The sequence below is a fragment of the Molothrus ater genome, chromosome 5 (assembly GCF_012460135.2).
Source record: "Molothrus ater isolate BHLD 08-10-18 breed brown headed cowbird chromosome 5, BPBGC_Mater_1.1, whole genome shotgun sequence".
In the NCBI taxonomy this organism is placed as follows: domain Eukaryota; kingdom Metazoa; phylum Chordata; class Aves; order Passeriformes; family Icteridae; genus Molothrus; species Molothrus ater.
The window spans coordinates 28,993,181-29,013,857 of NC_050482.2; the positions used below are offsets into that span (position 1 = coordinate 28,993,181).

At 38.8% G+C, this 20,677-nt stretch overlaps 1 protein-coding gene across 2 annotated transcripts in view; it reads right to left on the bottom strand.

Annotated features, from left to right (window-relative positions):
• Positions 1-20,459, bottom strand: part of GXYLT1 (glucoside xylosyltransferase 1) — a 29,187-nt gene extending 8,728 nt beyond the window's left edge. Inside the window, exons 1-5 of one of the 2 annotated variants that reach the window (XM_036401561.2) lie at positions 20,257-20,459; positions 12,450-12,542; positions 3,680-3,854; positions 2,607-2,732; positions 1,545-1,796 (exon numbers count right to left, since the gene is read on the bottom strand). In XM_036401561.2, the coding sequence (XP_036257454.1) occupies positions 1,545-1,796; positions 2,607-2,732; positions 3,680-3,854; positions 12,450-12,542; positions 20,257-20,459 (849 nt within the window). The remainder of the gene's footprint in view (positions 1-1,544; positions 1,797-2,606; positions 2,733-3,679; positions 3,855-12,449; positions 12,543-20,256) is intronic. The other variant, XM_036401562.2, reaches the window with a different exon arrangement.
• Between the last annotated feature and the right edge of the window lie 218 nt (positions 20,460-20,677).

The following is a 20,677-nucleotide window of genomic DNA, read 5'->3' on the forward strand; positions in this document are numbered from 1 at the left end:
AGCGGCTCAGCTTGTAATTTGGGCTACAACAGACAAAGAACCCACAGTTTTAAATCCATAGCACTGGAGGAATATCCTGATCCAAAACTTTCACTTCAGATAAATGCTCTACCTCTACAGTATCATGCAAAAAGGTCTATGGGTATTTTTAAAAAGATAAAAAAACTCCCAGAACTCCTTGAAGAATTTGTTGAGCTTCCTGAAAGAATATAAACAAATTCACACCTTCCCATAACACAAGGAAGCATTTTCTAGTTCTACTGTATTTCACTGGAATAGTTAATGGGACACAACATGGAACTGGTTACCTGTAAGGTCCAAAAGCATCTGCAGTGTCACTGGCAAGGGGTATTAGGACAGCCCCTACCCCTGAATTTGGTCTATTTCTTTTCCAAAGGTTTGAGAATAGTCGTTCCTTTGCTATCAGTCACAAGCAAAAGTCATACACTCTCAGGCCTACTGTGTATAGACTCAGATACACTAAGTTGTACTGAGAAGCCAAACCAGAATTCTGGCACAGAGTGAATAAAAGACCAACTTTATCTTAGTGTTTACCACACTGAAAATAAATCACTAGTCAGAAATGCACTGCCAGAGCTTAAGATATAAACTTCTTCTCCAATAAGTTTTCTTGGAGAAACTGCGGCCATGTACTACAGCTACTATAACTCTACTTTTAACTACAACTGAGATAATCCATTCTCCATTTCTCTTAAATTCTCTGAATTTTTTTTCAAGAAAAATACACAGCAAGAATGCTAGGATGAAAGCTGCTTATCACACTGGAAATGGGGGAAAATTAAGGTCTACTGCAAGTTTATATTGCTCCTCTTATGAATGCATCTTCCAGAAGCTTTTGACTGCATGATTATTTTTCCCTTATCAAACTTCTCTTAAACAGAGATGTACTTTCCCCCAAGCATAATCACACAACACTGCTTCTGTACTTGTGTTTCAAGTACATAAGAAAAAACTTCAAGTCTGAGAAGCAGTGACCATTTCTACTGGTGTGTGTATTGCTTCCATGCATGTAGTAGTAGCTACTTTCATGAAAAATTTTGTCTACAAAAACTAGGACTTCAAAGCAAATAAAAAAATACTTAGGGTGATAATCACCTGGCTACAATGTAAAAGATCAAAATTTGGAAATCTTCTTTTCAACAACTTACTAAATGTTTTAGCACCACCTCCTGGTCATACAACCACACACATTTTACAAATTTACAATAACTCTTTTTCTGGGATGCCTGTAGTGAAGGAATAATGTGGGCATATGTATTAGCAAAAGTAACTTACAGCAAACTGTATCAAGTCAAAGGATCTCTCAGAACTATGAAAAAATAAATCAAGCAAGCACACTTGAAATTAAAAGTCTTATAGTGAATGACATTTAAAAAACAGATACTATTTTAAACACAGTGTACTTTCAGAGCATTATTACAATTACAGAAAAAAACATTTTGAAAAATACATATGAATATGAAACAGAAATAGAATTAAAAGATGGAAATTCACCAAAAATGCAATTGTAGCAACACACATACCTTGAAATATTTTCTTCTGATACGTGTCATATTCATTAGCATGACTCCAGAATTAATTCCAGTTACTCCATAATAGGGATGTCTAGCAAATCGATTATACCACCCAATACGAGGCTCTTCATGTTCTGGTGCCATTGCAGCAATTTGTGTGGAGTTGAATTTTCCCAGAAAAGACCAAATATCATCAACAGGCCTCAAAAACAGGATGTCAGTATCAACATACAGTAGTGAATCCACATTTTTGAGGATTAACTGTGAGGGAAAGAAATTTAAAACCAAAATTTTAAGTTTTATTGAACTTCTCTTAATAAAACACAAGAAAGTTAAACAAATTTTTGTCATATGCAAATAAATTCACTTTACACTGACAGCTTGCAGTCAATAAATTTGTATCATTCCTTTTTCTCACATTTTAAAGAATTTCTGTGGAGGGAAATAACTTTCATATAGAACAGCATTGCAAAGGTACTCATTCTACATTTTATATGTCAGGGCTCCTTAAGAGTAGGTGGAGGCCAGGTGTTACCCTAACAGGAGCTCCTCTACTGGCTCCTGCTCCCTTTGCTTGCTCATGCAGCTGATCAAACAAGTGTTAAGAGCCCACCTCTGGGAGACAGCTGCCATGGCTCTAATCCCCCAAGCATGAAGCACATCCTCTGAAGTGTCTTAGATGAGCACATGCACAAAACACTGGCAACAAGAGCCCATTTCTTGTCTCCCTTTCTCTAGGACTTCTCAGACCCATGCATACAAGAGACTTTCCAATGGAATGAGGAGCTGAGGTGTGATAAATCCATCTCACCTCTGAGATGATGACATGACCTACACCTCTTTCTGAGGATACTGTGCCATAATGCATCAAGTGAGAAAAGGACTTTTATGCCATAGGGGACTACTGCCACAGAAGAATGTTAAATTCAGAGGACTTTTTCGGATGCCAAAAAAGTAACTTCAAGGAGTAGTGGTAGTTCTTCATTTAAAACCAAACAGAAATCAGATTAACAAGGACATTTGATGCTTCATAAACAGACTTCTGGACTGTCCTACTACAAAGTAACTTACTGGCAAAAATAGTCTTTGTGAAGCACATGGTTTAAACAATTTCTTCCATTCTGCTGCACTCTCAGATGGAAATGTTATTGGATATATCGTGTAATTAACTTTTCCTTCATAGGGGAATTCTTCAAGCTATGTGAAAATAAGAAATCACAAAAATTACTTCAATTCTATAACAAAAAAAAAAATCAAATCACTATTCAAATTGATACTTGAACACAAGTGCAATGCTTCTTTTCTACAATAGAAATCCAAGAATTTGTCAGCTAATCAAAAGACTTGAACAAAAAGTGGCACCTGCAAGCCACTGTGAAGAAAACACATCACATCAGATCACATGCAAAAGGAAGAGGAAGCAAAATAAATTACTATTTATAAAAGTACATATATTAATTAAAACTCTTCCTCTCTTAACAACCTACCATGGAACAAATACCAATGAACTATTTCCAAATTTAATCTTACTCCATTTTTGCCACAGCTACTGTCTGCATAACAGTGTATATAAATTAGCATGTGTAACATACTAAAGTCACAGCTGATGTGACATTTGAAGCACAACAATAGCAAAACCCTCCACAGTTATAGCTTCATCAGCTTCTACAACTGCTACTCCAGTCACAATGTAATTTTAATTAACTGAAATTTACTAAAATTACACATAACCATATCGACCACATTCAAAAACAGGTGTTTCCATTTCTCTAAACAATATAAGACTGACTCATGCTGTAAGCACAGAGACAAAAAAAAATGACAGATCTATAATTTTTTCTTGTAAAGCCAACTCTAAATAAGCTCATACAAGGTAACTGGTTTGTGATCAGAACATCAGGCTTGTATTTAACAGATTCAAGATGACAGATCAGAAAGTTTTGGTCTGTCTCTAGGAGAAACTCTGGTATCAGCGGTCGGCATTCTTACACATGAAAAAATTTCAAAGATCCCCATTCAACACTACAAATGCCTTATTACCTTAGACTCCTGCATTTCTGCCACTCTATCAAACATGTAGAATTGCTGTATATTGTGCCACAAATTGTGCTACAATTTGATTGAATACATTTTTGAATACTTACTATGTCTTTGAAACTCTCATGCAACTGGTCCTCAGCAAAAATATGAAAATGGAGAGGTTTGATGCTGAAAATAATGGCTGATCTCAACATAGTAACAGTCTCCTCCAGTCTTTCACCACAGGCCACCACTGCTAGATGCATTTTCTCAGAAGGATGTGTTTTCATATAATCATATCTGATACAAAAATATTTTTTCATTTGACATTATTTCTAGCATAGGCTTAAAGAAAAACTCTACTATTTACTGCAGTAAGTAATTAACAAAACACCCTTTACCATACTTAAACCAGCAAAGTATAACTCTACAGAATATGCTCATATGTATGCTTACCTTTAACCTGAACCATTCTCATAATCACTCCCACCACCCCAGCCTACAAGGGATAAAAAAAGGTCTAGAAGATCTATATACAAACATTTATTGTTTACACTCTTACAATTCATTACTAGCAAGGAAATTCATTAAAAGAGCTATGCTAAAAGAAAGACTACATGAAGTTACATTAAAATGTCAAAGGCTGACAGTAGATTAAGTCTATACTTGGGTTTTTTCCCCCCCTCCCTGGACTAAATACAGACATAGGAAAATAATGACAATTACAGCCGAGTTGAACTCAACAACAAAAGTGAGATAACATCTACTTGCAAGAAATTCTGTTAAGAACATTTTTGACTGATCTAGGTTTTGTCCATTTTCTGCTCCAGTAAGTCCTTTTTTGACAAACACACCCTTCAGCACTTCACCCAAGCACTGACACACAGAAAGCTTTCTCCTGTCCTTTCATCTTGCAGGAGTTCAACGTGGGCTGGATGAGGGGGAAACTAATCAGATGGCCTTGTGGATGCCCTGGTGCTCCCAGTGCTTCTGGAAACCCCTCAGGTACACTGACCACACACACTGCCCATGGCCTTGAGGCTAAATCATTGCAAGGAGTGGGGACAGGGAAATCCTTTATTCCTGAAGACACCCGTGCAACAGTTATCGTGACATGTGCCTGGAGTGTATTATACAGGCACATTCTAAAGTTATTTCGATGCTTCAGTACAATAGACTAAAACTGTCATCGGGCAAATACCATTAGCTTGGTGGCAAACAAAGTGGGTATACCAAAAATCTCCTGGATTTCACAGATTTAGAAAGAAAAGCTTTCAGAAAAGCTTTTAAACACACATTAATTCAAAGCCCATGTGGAAAACAATATTATGCACTTGAGCTGTTTGCACAGACCATGGTGGGGGGGTGCTAACAGAACCAAAAGTATCTGAAGGTTTAAATTACAAGTTTAATGTCAAATTATGAACACAAAACCAATTCTGAAGTTAGAAAAGACTAAACTACTAACAATAGAGAAATGCTTGACAAATCACCCATTCTTAGAAACTTGTTGGAGATACTTCAAAACAGAAATTACCAGATGTGATTCTTAGTGCATAATCTCCGCTCAATTTATGCAACCAAGTAAATACATACAAGTTTTCCTTTAAATTTACAATAGATAATATTCAAATATGCCTCTTTTCTTTAAGGCACAGAAGAGCTACACACATTATTTTTACTTCCACAGGGCAAAATATAAGCAAAGTTATCACTGTAAAACTACTGAATTTGAATGCCATGAATAATTACTGCATTTAAAAAACATTGTAAGTTTTCAAAGAATTTAATGCCCTAGAAATAAAACAACTTTTTTTTTCAAAAAAATTTTAATTAGATTATGCAGCCAGTCTTAGTCAAGGTCTGGAGCATTATTAAAAATCACATGGATAAAAGACCTCATAGGTCAGATTTAGATCCAAAAGAGGGCACCTAAATGAGGATGTAACCTCAACTGTGTCTGAAGTCTCATTAAAGCCAACAGAGATGAGCAGGTTATGGAGTATAGAGAGTAATCCACCTTATTTCAAAGTAAACACCTAATGCTTGAATCAACTTTCAACATAGGTATAGTGCCATTTAGTAAATTCTAAAATATCCCACTTGATCTCCAGATGCCAAAAAGACTGACTATTTCAAAGATCATTTTGTGTCTACTACTCCTAAAAAGATGTCTAGGATATCCAAGTGCTTCCTGATTAACACCAACCACTCACATCTCAGCAGCTAAGTGGCTGGTCACCTGGATCATCCTCTATGCCCTTTCAATTTTAGTCACTGTTTAAGACCTAAGTGACATAGACACCAATATGCAGACATCTATATTCAGATTATTTAATCTGCAGATTGAAACCTTTTATAGATCTTGAAACAAAATCTGAAAATTAGTTCAGGTTAACACACACAAAAAAAAAGAATCTTGAAATATAATCAAGACATGCCTATTCAGACCTTTATACATAGAGCTAATTTAAGCATTACACCATGTAGTAGGTAGTAATGTAAAACACACAATGCAAGCTGAATATGATGAGGGTAGTTGAAACCTAGAAATAAGTACACTGCCACAGTGTGAACAAGCTGCAAGCAGCAGATTAGCCTCATCACTAATCCACTGAAAAGGGAATTACAATAATTAAGCCCTGAAGTCATGAGAGCCTAGAGTGATATTACAAGGTCATGTGATAAATAAGGGCAAAACCTACACAAACTGCATAGCTGAAAGCCAATCCTGAACTACATGTAACACACAGCTTGCCATGAATAAAGTATGACAAAAATTATGCTCACGAAACGCTAAAATGCACTAAGATTCAAAGACTGTAGTTTATTATTTCTACATCTAGTGACCTCTGTGAATAAAAGAACACTTTTAAGCCACACAACAAAAAACTGATTATGTTATAATGCTGTTACTCTGCTCACACAATCTCTTCTGTAACTTTCAGACTTATTGAGTTCGATGTTTTTAAATCTGTGCTTAAAAATTATTTCTTTAAATGCAAAAAAGAAAATTAGAAAGAGCTAGCAAAAACTGAATTTCAGCTCATACCAAATGGGAAACAGCTGGACTCAGATCCATAAATTCATAACAAAAAGTTTTATCCTTGAAGCAAATGGAGCAAGAAGCCATTGGAAAGAACAGGCCATCATTCCCTCTGTGGACTACCCACTACAAAGGGAATGAGATACATTAGATATCAGAATTGTATTAAGGCAGAAGGTAAGAGACTTTGGAACTGTGGTCCTTACTCCAGACTCCATGAAAAAACATCCTTTAGTGATTATAAGCTGCATTTGACTTCCCTGCATACAGACCACGGGGAACCACAGCCTCCCTTTCAGCAAGCAGGCCTCAGTGCTACTCCTCTCCCCTTCATACACACACCTCTGTCCACTCCCAGAGAGAAGCCCTATCCCCACCTTCATCCAGGAACACTATTTACTGAAACCCTCAGCTGCCAGCACCTTTCATTTCTTTCCTCTTCCTGACATGAGAGGCAAATTGTTCAGCAGAACTTACCAGCTTGAGCTTTGCAGCCTCACCTTCAATGTCAATGTGCTCCACCAACAAAGCCAATTATGTTTTTCATTATTTTTTTCACTTCCTTCTTCAATAGTATATCTACATGGCTTCAGTTTTTCCACTGATTTTTTCCCAAATTTTCTGCCTTCAACTGCTCCCTTCTTTTCCCACCTCTGTAACCCTTCTCCCCATCTTTGTTCCACTGCAGTTAGGCATGCAGCTCCCTCCCCAGAAGCCAGGGAAAGGAAAACCGTGCTCATTTAGATAACTGGTCTGGTATCTGTTATGACCAAGTGACACAAGATTTTTTGGCAATACAATTTTTTTTTAGCAGTTCAGTTGCTGAATTGACAATGAGCAAAATAAAATTTATTCTACATGAATAGTAACTTGTCTGAAGCTAAACAGGTTTGGTACCAGGAATCACAGCTCTGGTATGAACCTTTAGTGAAAGTCAAATACAGGTTCTGAAAGGGTTAAGATGCTTTCAAAAGTGAGGAGATACTTTCAAAAAACTTCTTGAGAAGCAAAAAACAAAAAAAAAAAAAGATTTTTTTTTTATATGCACATTTCTAATTAATAATAGCTCCATCTTTTGGTGTGGGAGAACCTAGTGGAAAAGCTGGAAAAAAGCAACAATAGAATGAGTGAAATACAAACTGTATTTTAGTAAGGATGTTGGATAGACTAACAAAGAAAACTTCACAGACCTAATTTCTAAAAAAAAAAAATCCAATACTATGGCAGTCCTCGCTCCTGCAGGGGAAAAAAAACCTCAGGTAATTAAAATAGAAGAGAAAGAAGGTACCTGTAATGTAGTAAAAGATACTGCGTAGGATGCCATGACAGGATTTGAGTCTTCAGGAAGAAATAAGAGAATTTAAATTTTGTGAGGATACTAATTACACATGAGGGGTAGGGACAGTAAAAATAAACAAAAGCCTAGAGACAAACCTCCACACATACTTCCATGAGTTTAGGAAACACGTATAAAACAATCCACTTCTGCCAATGTGAGTAAAAAAATGTATGTTAAAACATGCTACTCAGCAGCAGCAAAAAGCCAGGTACAAGCCTTGTCCTGAAGTACTTCTGTGCCAAGTGCAGCCCTTTGTTCTGTGCTGATTAATTCTTCTGTTAATAACCTCTGAGAGAAGAACATAGGATATCCTTAGTGAATCTGCTGTAACAAGGTTTTCCAGAGCCTGTCTGTCAAGACACTGCCTTATATTTAAAGATGTTTACCATGACACATTGTATATTAAATTAGCATTTCTAGGTCAATTACAGCTACTAAACTGTAATTTCATAGTAGGCTACAGAGGTATGTTTTGACAAGTTATACTTTTCTAGAACCTTCATGGCATCCCAGCTGCATTTCCTGGGGAAAAAAAAAACAATACAAATTTTATTGGCACTAAAATATCCACCAGCTCCACAAAAAGCTTAGCTCTGTCCTTTAGACTTGACACAAGGAATTGCAGTAGAGGTCGTCTTTATTTGTATAAGGTAAAGTTCTCCTACTCTCACATAATACATGGAAAGCACAGGTGAGAGGGTACCAAAACCACAGGAATATCCTGTATATAGTTCCATCTAATTTTGTGTAATAGAAGTGGTTTTCATCATTAGCATAAAAACCACTAATTATATTCATTAAATTGTGCAGAGAAAGTATTTTCACATAATCAAACTGTATTATTTCAAAGCTGACACTACAATATACCTCAGAGAATCAAATGGTAGATATGTAAGTACAATACAGATGGTTTATTGCATCCTTTTTCCTTTTAATGCCCTGATTGATCTAAATCAATCAACCACTAAGAAGCCTAACCCAGCAGCCTTTAGTCACCAGAAAAACAAAGCAAATAGGCAGAGTAAGAAGGCAGCAAAGCTACACTGATTCAAATCCAGCTGTTAAATCACTCCCACACTTATTACAAATAGGATCAAGGTAACTACAGACATTATCTGGATTTGAAAGTGATGAAAATTCTAGTTTTTACTTAGCTTAACGGTCTACTACAGCACTGCATGTAAAACATGTCATAATCAAGAGCTTATTTTGTAAAAGTACACTAATGATACCACTGCATATGATGTCCAAATGTAATCTACTCAATGCCAACTCAATTAGTAGATTAGGTCTGAAGTTACAATATACGAGTAATTTTAAATTGACTATAAAAATAGAAGTCCCATTCTCCAATGAGCCTGCTAATTTAGAGAAATTCCTTTTTGCAGGACTATCAGAATTAATTTCAATATAACCACGCCACACAAAGCTCAATATACCCACAAACTTAGTGAAACTTTCTACTTTAGCAAGCAACACAAGTTAAAACCCACTTAGTTGCAACATCCAACAACTGAAATCAGCCTGGTCAGATAGCCATAGTAATGACCCCTAAGAACTTCTTCCTAGTCAGTCCCATTAGGAAATAAGCAGCCATACCAGCTAGACAGTACTGAGCACCTTCAAAGGTGTACTAGAAAAGAAAAGCATCATCTAGACCATGCAAAATCTGAGCCTCATGTTATCTTTATCAGCATTTTAAAAATTTTGATAATATCTATACCACTGTACGCAAAAGCAATCTCATGCTTCCTCTGTCAAGGTGAAAAGTAACAAATACTCTGTGCCAGAATACAGTTAATAACCAGAATGGTGGTGAAAAAATGTGGGTGCAAAATAGCTACAAAATCCTTCCCACATACAGCAAAAGCAATTGATCTTACACTGACTAGCCTGAAGATGCTTATTATTCCTTATTAGAACCAGCACCTGTTCAGAGGTCATCAATTTCAAATGCTCTTCAACTATTGCATCACTCATACTGAGGTCTATATACACATATCTCTCTCTTAAAAATTTCCCAGATTCTTCTATATGTCTCCAACATTTCTATCACATATACTTGAATCTTAAAAATCTATACATTAGTTTTCACTTAATACACTTAGAGCTACTTAAAGGAAATAACGTAGAAAGCTGCATTTCAAAAATGTCTGTGCCAAGTTCTCTCAAGAGTAAACATGTAATATATATAAAATATAATTTTCCTGATATCCAGGAAAAAAACTAAATGGAATTACAGGTTAGAAACAGAGAGATAACAAGCTTTTTTTCAACAAAAATACTTAAAAATCCAAAAGCTCCCAATGTTTTAAAAACTTAGTGGAAAATGGAAAAGAGACATTTTAACTCTGGGATAAATTAGAGCATCTCACTGAGGACTTCAACAAGCACTGAAGTCAGCACAGCATATGGGGATTAATTTAATAGTAAGATATTGATAAAACAATCCAGCTTAATGTAAAATGTTTAATCTGAATACCACACACCCTTTACTCATTTAAGCAGCTTTTTTTCTTTCAATTTCAAAATATATAAACATGAAATTCTGCAAACCTTAGAGCTCACCATGTTCCATCATGAAAGTGGACTCACCCAGTGAAGTCATAATCTATGCATACTTCAACAGAATTGTCTTCATAACCACATACGGAATTGTTAATAGATTAATACAAGTTATAGCTTAAGGTATGTGCAAATAAACTGCATGGGATTTGTCCATTTCTGGTTCCAAGGTTCCACTTGCCTCAAGCCTGACAGAATATCCGGAAAGGACGTTTTCTGCTATTTTTGTGCATTACTTTGTATCCATGGACTTCTCCAGGCTTAGTGGGGTCAGAAGACAGCAAGAACCTCCCTGGTCTCAACACTACAAGTGTTAGACTGGCCCAGATGTCCAAGGATTAAATGAAGCTTACAATCATATCTGTCCCTCCACCTAGCATAAGCTAAGCCCCTTCACCCTCAATCACAACAGCATTTCATTTATCCCACTGCACTAAACTTCATAGAGCTAAATACCCAAAACATAACCTATAAGGAAAAGAAAGTTATTTCTGTCTATTCCGATAGCTACATCTGCCTAACAAAGTCATGTGCATCCCTATGGATTGACAGACAGTGTGGATTGCTACCAACGGCAACGAGAAAAACTCAGCAGCTCCAAATTGCTGATGAAGTTCACTAACAGAATAAAAATCAATCTAAGTAACTTCTTTAAGGAATTTCTTGACAACCAATGAGCTTAAAAAGCACTGACAATACACAAGCAGAGAGGGACAAGGGATCTAAAGCCTTTCCCACAATTTTCAAAAAAAACAGTAAGTCTTGTGAAGCTAAGCTTTTCTTCCCCTTTGCTTTCCCAGAAATATTCAAGCTTCATGCTAACAAGAAAAGATATCAAGATAAAAGATATCAAAGGACAATCAGCAAAATTTTAAATGTAAGAAAAATTGACTTACAACTTCAGTTATGTACTGATGAGAACTATGAAGGTTAGAGAACTGTCGCAGACATCTTTTATGAAAAATCCTTTCCTTAGGATTTTTCCTCCTGAGAAGCTGAGAGGCCTCAGGAACAAAATTTAAACAATGGTTATTTGCTGCTGTGGAATGCAACAGGTGGATCTTTGATTGGCCCATGTTGGTTGTTTCTAATTAATGGCCAATCACAGTGAGATGGCTCGGACAGAGAGTCTGAGCCACAAGCCTTTGTTATCATTCTTTCTTATTCTATTCTTAGCTAGCCTTGTGATGAAATCCTTTCTTCTGTTCTTTTAGTATAGTTTTCATATAATATATATCATAAAATAATAAATCAAGCCTTCTGAAACATGGAATCAGATCCTCGTCTCTTCCCTCAACCTGAGACCCCTGTGAACACCGTCCCAGAGAACTACCTGACAAGTAGCTTACTTCTTTTCAAGAAACCTGTGTAATGTGACAGCCTAAAACATCTGAGCCACCACATCAAAACATTTAAACTTATTGTTAAAGATGCAGCATTAAGGCAGACAGTCTATTCTTTAACATACTTTGTTAAAGAACATTCAAAACTGTCTCTTCAATGCTTTTCAATGAAGTACCCTCCTTAAATTCTATATAACATTTAACTTGAATTTAAAAAATCCACATGTACCTACTAAGCATATCATTTTATTGCAAGTTATAACATGGGTATTCATGAGCAGCAAATTTTATTTTAGGAAAATAATTTATCATTAACTTTTCAGACTACACTCAGACAGGCTTTTAACAGATGTTAGCAAGTTTCTATTTAACGAAGCAATATAACTGAAAAAAATCTACTCTTGGTAGTAACACTTGAGTCTACAATTCCAGAACATAATGTAACATGAAAAACCCCAGATAAAGGTAACCACAATATAAGCAGGTGAAATGCATGTGAAGTAATCAAGATATTTTGTTTTGCCACCTTGCTAAAGAGCCAAAAAACATCAGCTACATCTGTCTGCAATTGAAGAAAAAAGTACTATTTAACAACATCCTACCTAAAAGCAGCTTCCCAAAAGCAGTTCATTCCACAAACATCAGAGGGCAGCATCCAATAGGAATTCCAGAAAGATACAGACAAATTCTTACACCTAACAGAATAAGACAAAAATAACCTATATGAATGTTACTGGATTTTATGGCAAAGTTAAATGGATAGTCTCCTAGCTCAAGCATAACTTGAACAGTAATTAGCTGGCAGAAAACTGGCCATGTAATGCAACTTGAATACAAAGGAGAAGGTATTAGAAGCCAATCAGAATTTTTGAAAGGTAGAATGGTCCCATTCTTTAGCCTTTCCTCTTCATATATTTTCAGAATGAGAAAAAACAGAGGGGCTGAGATTTTTGAGGCTCCTGCTATGTTCTAGGCTTAAATTAAACCCATAGGCAACGACAAAGGAGTGCATGGCAACACTTATTGCTACAAAGAACTTTATCTTTTCAATATCTTTGTTTACTTAAATTAGAGGAGCAACTGTAACTTTTCATTTTTGAGGTTACATTGTCCGTTTAACACAATCCCTATTCACCCATTACTCTAGTTAGTGCAAACGTGCAAATCGGATTTTTAATAAAAAGCAGGACTTAGCAGCACCAAGGAATTCCATTGTTTTGTAACAGATGGTTAATGCAATACAAAAATAATCACATTTCACAAGTTTTCTTTCTACATACTAAAAGCAAGACTAATAATTTATTGATTTGTACTACATTAACAGCTAAAAAAAAGCAGGGTTTACTAGTTCATCATTACATTTTATGCAACAGCAATATAGGAAATATTTTTAGATAGAAACAAAAGTGTGTATTTCAAAGGCTCTGGTAAGAAAATCAACATCAAGAATTATGATCTGAAATGAGTAAGCAGAATATTGTAAAGCAAGAGGCACTCTCTTGAGTGACCTTCTCTGCTCCCTGCCCTGGTGATACAAAGCCAGTAGTGTTTATTCTCCTTTGAAAGTTAGTATCTGTGAATGAAAGACATGTGCAAGAAAACCGACACAAAAGCTGCTGAGTTTCATCAGGAGTATTTAAGGACTATGGCTCAGAACTCTACTGAAAGTTGGCTTTGCAAGTTTGAAATTAATCAGTACCATCTTGGTAGCATAATCTGAAACCTGTGAAGGCCAATGTTTTGCAAATACCAGACAATAAGAGCTGAATGTAGCATCAAAGAATGTCAAGATTAGTAATTTCTGCTTTTTGTAACACTTGAGAAAAACGACCTGTTAAACACAGCGTTTGACAAAGCCTCATTTAAGTGCTGTGGGGGATGGTGCAGTTCTTTGCTAGATCACAGGAAATCCTTGTATTCTGTAGATAAATGTGTTCACAAGAATTTTCAATTTCATATTATTTCATGACTTAAGATGCTCTCCACAAATAAATACCCAGGTACAAAAAACCAAAAAAAATGTAGACTGCAACTCTATTTCAGGGATATCTGCACTGCTCCTTACCAAAGTATAAAACCACGAGTTCTCTCTGCCAGATTCTTTTTTGTATTACTCTTTGTGGCTTTTGAAGTTTTATAAAAACTCCAAGGCACATAAGGTCTTCCACTTATGTGAAGAACAATCTTTATGATCTGTACTACTAGCTTTTTGAAGGAACTGTTTCTCACTACTTTTAAGATAAATTAACAGACAATCTCTCGAAAAGAGTTGTGGTTTGGAAGACTATTACGCTATTATTACAGGTGATTCCTCTTTCATTTGTCAACAAGAGCTTTCTTAGCTGTCTTGAGCATTATCCTACCCAAACTACCAAGGCAAGAGGCAAATCTGAAGTAATGGCTGTGTCACTTCTCTGATACATTAGGCCTTTCAAACATTCCATTTAGCACAAGATTATCAGCCTTGGGTTTGATTCATAAACTGCATATTTAAAACAAAAGTGTTACTAGAATACATAGGTATGCAATTTACCTAATGTTAGCTCAAGACATTCTCCTGTCAACAGCAATCTCCCTCAGTTTGGCCACATGCTACCATACTCCCCAAAGGTTTTTCATTTAAAGGATTAAGATACTGGAATAATTGGACAACATTTTCTTCTTGTCATTCACATTAAGATCATTTAAAATGCCACTCATTAAAGTATTTTTTTACTTGAAATGAAACCTGATGAAAGCTTGGACTACAAACAATTGCTTTGTACAGCTAGGGAGTTGCATAATACCTGTTCACAAACAGGTACAGTCATTGTTACCTCAGAGAGGTTACTAGTCAGACAGGAATAGTCACCTTCAGTACCATGGAGGGATATTTTGCTCACATCTATTATTGTTATGTGATTAAAGGCCAGTCCCCACAAATAGAAAGCAGAAAATTATGTAAGGTGAAACAAACTAAACAAGGCATACAGAGCATCCCAACACTGCCCCAATTCACAAGGGCAGAGAGAGCCCATGAACGAGGCAGATGATCCATGCACCAGCCTAGGCAAGGTAACAGGAGAGACTCTCCAGGCCAGTTTACCAACTGCCTAATGGGATTACTGCCTGAAAGGGTGTAGGACTCATTGTGGGATCAAAGGTGGGCTGGGGAGGAAGGAGAATGCAAAAAACAGAGAGATGATAAGAGCTTCCAGTCACATGTGAAGAGTTGTTTTCCTGGGTGTGGGAATGGCTCCATCCCATCTGCACACGCAGAGGTCAGAGTGGCTGCAGGTGAGAAGATGGCCACAGCCACCAGACCAGCCTGCAAGCAGGGCAAGGGCTGGGAGCCAGGTGTCAGACAGGCCCTAAGACTGGCCAGACTGCAGGGAACAGCGAGTCTGAGCTACTGAAAGAACCTCTCTCATAGCCACAAGAGATTAGGGTCTGAGGCATGGCAACTGGAAGCACCAGAAAGTCTGAGCTGGCCACCTGGTGTTTGAGAAGTGGCTAATGTGGTCAGGAGCAGCTATCCATAAGACTCCCTTTCATGAGGCAATCCTGTGGGCAGCTGCCACAAGGCTAAGGCTAGGAACTGGAAAGGTCCAGCACATTCACCTGTACAGGTGTCTGCACATCCAAGAGGGTGTGAGTAGCAGAAACTGAATTGGGTCTGCAAGCCTCAAGGATCCACACACTCAGGTCAGCAGCAGTGGAGACCAGAGGATCAGGAGCCTGTCTCTGGATGGACCAGGTGTCTAAGGCCAGTTACTGGAGGAATCCACCTTACATACATTGATGTATTTTTCATTAAAACCTTTCACCCTGATCAGTCAGAGAAGGGAACAGGATCAGGACGCTTGTTTGTGGTTGTGCAAGCACTGTTTCCTGTGTGCTGATCTCTGCGGCCAGCCATGTGTGTTTGCATTAAGAGCCTATAATCCCACTGGAATAAACGCCCCACTTTGCTACTGCCTGGATACCCAGGAACATGGAAATGCAGCAGCCTTGCCTGCATCACACTACTGGGCTGGACAATTCCTAACACATATCACTGTCAAAAATATAAAAAAGAAGAAATATGAAGTTTCAAAATTCATTGGTGTCATAGAGAAGCATTCTCAATGATCTGTTTGCCAATTCAAAGCATCTTTTCCTTAAGTAACCAGCCACTTCTTAACCACCTTTATCAGTTAATCTAGCTTCAACATCCCTGAGTAGCAGAAATTTTAGTATTGCAGACATCGAAAAGGTGTCTATATTGTGACCTGAAAACTTTTTAAAAGAAAGGACAATTTCAAATTAGTTTGTGAAATACATAGCAGTGAATAAATTGCAGTCATGAAGACTGAGGCCCCGTGCTCAGGCAAGTCAAGTTTTAACCATGAGAAACCCCTCAACAATCAGTGGCAACCTCCTTTTGTTAATGGAGATCATCGTTGTTAGAAAACCTTTTCAATCCATGTGGCATATTTGTACTACTGTAACTCCACAGCAACTTAGCAGAAGGTCCAAATGGTGAGGGATGCAGCCCTGATGACTACGTTCCTGTCAAAATTCCTTTCATTAACAACCTAAGTTTTATCAACTGCATGAAACAACCAATAGACAGACTCATGTCTCTCCTACAGCACAGTCCACAAGTGCAGCAAAACAGGAAGGATGCATTTCCTTCCTGCTCATAATCACACTGGAGTAAAAAACTGGGATGATAAATGCTTAATTCAACTCTGAAACGCGCTAAGAATTTCTAATTTCCTCAACAGCTTTTCTGAACCTTTCCAGCAATAGCAGAAATTTGTTATGACATATTTAGTCATAGAAGCAATGGCTTTATTAGATAGGAGATAGTCGATGCAATGCTAGATGTCTGATACCTCAACTTTTAAACTGGAAAAATCTTGATAAAGTTTCATTGCTTCACAACATTCCTATGCAAATAATATTTGCTGGTCAAATGCTTGCCAAATTCAGCAGTTTTTAAATGAAGTTGCAACTTCAAATCATTGAACGTTTAATCCTTTTAAGTTTACTTCATATTTTGAAGTGCTTTGACAGGTTCTGGACCAATTTCTTAAAATAAGAATAGCTGAAAAGCAAACTGGTAAAACTGCTGGTTAAGCTCTAATACCAATGAAAACAGCTGTGTACAGGCCAAGGAAAGATCCAGCTACCTGTTATAACCACCTTCCTCTGCTAAGCCTGTGGATATACTTTCTGCCCTTTTCCATGCACTATAATCCACTTAACTCTCCCTCTGCCAGAACAGTTAGAGAGCAAGAGACAGATACAATCAAACATCAGTGCCACACGTAGAACGGTATGGCTGGCAGCACAAAAATGCTAAACTACAGTGTAAGGGAAACACGTTCCATCTTAATAGGGTCAAATTCACTGACCTCACTAACTTCACAGAACTGACAACAGACTGATTCCTTCTGTATATCTCAAAATTGCTATTATTAGAATAGCACTTTTTTGGACCTGAATTGAAAGATGAACATTATCTGCCTAACTGAAGTGGCAATACTGACATAATATTGCCTTTGAGGGAGTCAACAGCTCCTCCCAGTTTTGTATCATCTGCAAATTTGCTTAGTATTCCTTCCAGTCCTGCATCCAAGGCATTTATGAAGATGTTTAGCTATTAAATTCTTAAAGTGTTCTTCAACTGCTTCTATCAAGTCTCAAGATACAAGCCTTCACTCTCCAGTCCTCTTGTTCCTCAGGCTAGAGTAGTATTTGAAACAAACAACTCCTTACTAAACTGATTATCCAATAAATTCCTGTGAATTATTATGTTTATTGGAGGACCCTGCCTCAACCCGTAATTCTAGCTTCAATATGGTACTTCCTTTTAAGTTATTTTCTTCTTAAACATGTCACCACCATTGCTAAGTTCTTCCAGGTGTAGTATTTCAAAGCCTTATTCAATGCTTGAAGTTTCATGTTTGCATGTTTCCAAAAACCAACAGAAAATTCAATGTCTCCCTTCCCTATCCCAGAGCATGATCAAGCTCTTTCTGCCCTTGTGGAATATACCAAACTGGACTATTCAGGCAAAGAAAACACTTCTTGGCTAAAGAAAACAGAAAAACACTGCTGAGTGCACGAATGCCTTCAGATGATAGATTCACTTTGCTGAACTGTATTTTAAAGCTATCAGTGAACACAGCTGAAGCAACTCACTTATGAAAGTTACTATTAATGCATACAAAATGTTAAACTTCAAGGACTAGAAGGTGATCTAAATGCAATTTACTCTGTAAGGTTATGCACCCTTCAGGATATTACATGGTCACCAGACAGTCATAAGTGGCCATATGATATGTGGCCATAGTGCTCAGTCAGTCTCTGCTGGAGAAGTAGCTGATGTATAAAAACTGAAAAACACCAATACATTCAGCAAGATGTGTGTGTCACTTACAATAGTGAATGTAATGCAGTTTAACACTCAAGAATAATTTACAAATGCATCTAAAGGAACATTCAGTGGGACATTCTTAACTGCCACAGGACAGAGCTTTTCCCTAAAAGCCTTTTCTCTTTTCTAAGAGTCTGACTCACAAATAAGTTTTGCACATGCACTCTTTGCACAAACAGCATGTTTCAATAACTTACAACAGGGGATTATCCTGAGCCTTCAGCTTGACAGCAGTTTATAAGTAAAGAGCTCCCACACAGGTGACAACGCACACTGGTTTTGCAAGGAGATGTACCCCCAAAAAACTGTATACAGTGGAATGTTTTGTGGCATTTGAGACCTTTAGAAAAGAGCTCTGTCAGTTTGTAAAACTTTTCTATTTGATGACACATTTGGGGAGATTTATATCTCATCTAACTGCAGCAAGAAGCTTCTTGCACCTTGCTGAGGATCTTCCCCACTCATATATTTAATTTAAAAACTACACTTTTAGTATGAATACTAGAACAGTACAGCTTTTAAAAAAAACTTGGTTCATTTTTTGCTTACTAGCAGTATGATGCAGCTGAAAGTCATTTCAGTGTTCAATAGTATAAATCGTTTATTTACATTATTATATTCTACCCAACAAAAGTTTGCTTCATTTAAACTGCATGTTTTCTTTAGTAAAGCAAATATCATACATGTTTTTTTTCATTGTATTTTTATTTAGAACTAGTAGATTCAACTACTCACAAGAAGTGAGTGGTTCTTCACAAACTAGAAGTGAGGCACAATTATCCTTACATCTTTTTCATGTTAAAATCTGAATTAACTTGAACTAATGCAAAAACACGGGGGAAAAATTCTTTTAAGTAGTTACACCAGTCGATAGCTGGGTTTCACATTTCAGCTGACTCCACCCCTAGTGACTCAGAATGCTGTTTCATGGTATTCCAAGATTATTAAGTCAGAGTTTGTCATCCTGCCATCCTCTGTAGGTCCTTTACAACAGCATCGACAATTTTATAATTACATGATGAGGCAATGCATGATGAGCGCTGAGTTGGCCAAAAACGAGGTAGTTTTCAAGCAGGTCACCACACCAGATCAACTCACTCGTATGCTCAGGGGAGCACAAGCAGTACAAGGACTGGGGGGCGCCAGAGCTTGTACAGCACCGGGAAGCAGCGACCATCGCCGAACCTACAAACTCACTTTGCTTTAAACTGCTGTGGAATCTGAGCAGAGGTAGAGCTAGACTGGCCCAGAATGGTCTGGTCCTCCATTTTTCTCCATTTTCAGTAACAGATTTCTCATCACTCCCCTTTTCCTGGCTTTAGGGTTCCGGTAGCCACAGGTGAACAGGATTATGAAACTATACTCTAAAGGAAAACTAGTAATTTCCATTCCATAGTCTCAATCACCACTTGGCCACACTAAAATTTCTGCTGACAGAGGGCAACAGAACTTTGCAGAGTGTGAGATGCTCGGATATGCACTCCTTTAATTACAGAACTGAACTCACTGCTTTCTGTGAGACTGGCTCTATTAAGGTATCTCATAACAAACAGTTTTGGTTCACTGAAGTTATGTTCGATAGTCATACAGTTACTAAGTTTCAGACCTGAACGAGCACCGTGAAATTTTATCCTTTTGGAAGAAGGAAACGCAGCCCTTCACTCGCCCTGTCCCACCAAGCAGCAGCCAGGGACGGGCTCAGCGCCGCGGGGACGCGCACGGGGACGGCCTCGGTCGCCGGCAGCGCCACTGCTGAAACTTTTCCTTGCTTGTTTAAGGCTTCCCCATCCGCCAGGACCCGGCCCGCGGGAGGCCGGGAGGGAGCGCACAGACACCACCGCCCGCTGCCCCGAAAGCGCGGCCAGGCCTCGGCGCCGCCGCCCGCCCGGCCCCGCTCCGCCCGCGGCCGGCACGGAGAGCGGCGCGCCGCTCCCGCCCTCCCGGCCCTCCCCGCAGGAATGCGCCGGGAACCGCCGCCTGCGCCCGGCCCCGGCCCCGCGTACCTGCCGCTCCCCGCCGCGCCTCGGCCCGCGCTCCCCGCCTGCCGCCAGGCACCGGGCGTGGCGGGCTCTCGGGCCTGCCTCTCGCGGCCGCCGCCGCCGCCGGGCTCCTGCTCCAGGGACAGGGCCAGCTGGCTGAGGCCGTAGAGCAGCGAGCAGACGGCGCAGCCCAGGCACAGCAGCGCCACCCGCGCCAAGCGCCGCATCCTCCCGCCCGGCGCGGCGCGGCACTGCCGGGCGGGCCCGCGGCTCCGGCGGCAGCGGGAGCACGACGGGAGCGGCAGCGGCGCGATCCCAGCGCGGCCCCGGCGTGCGAGGGGCGGGGCGGGGCGGCCAGGGGCGGGACCGGGCCCGGAGCGGGGCCGGGCGGGCCGCAGGGCGGGGCCGGAGCGACGCCCACTGTTTATTTGCCCCAAAAGTGAAA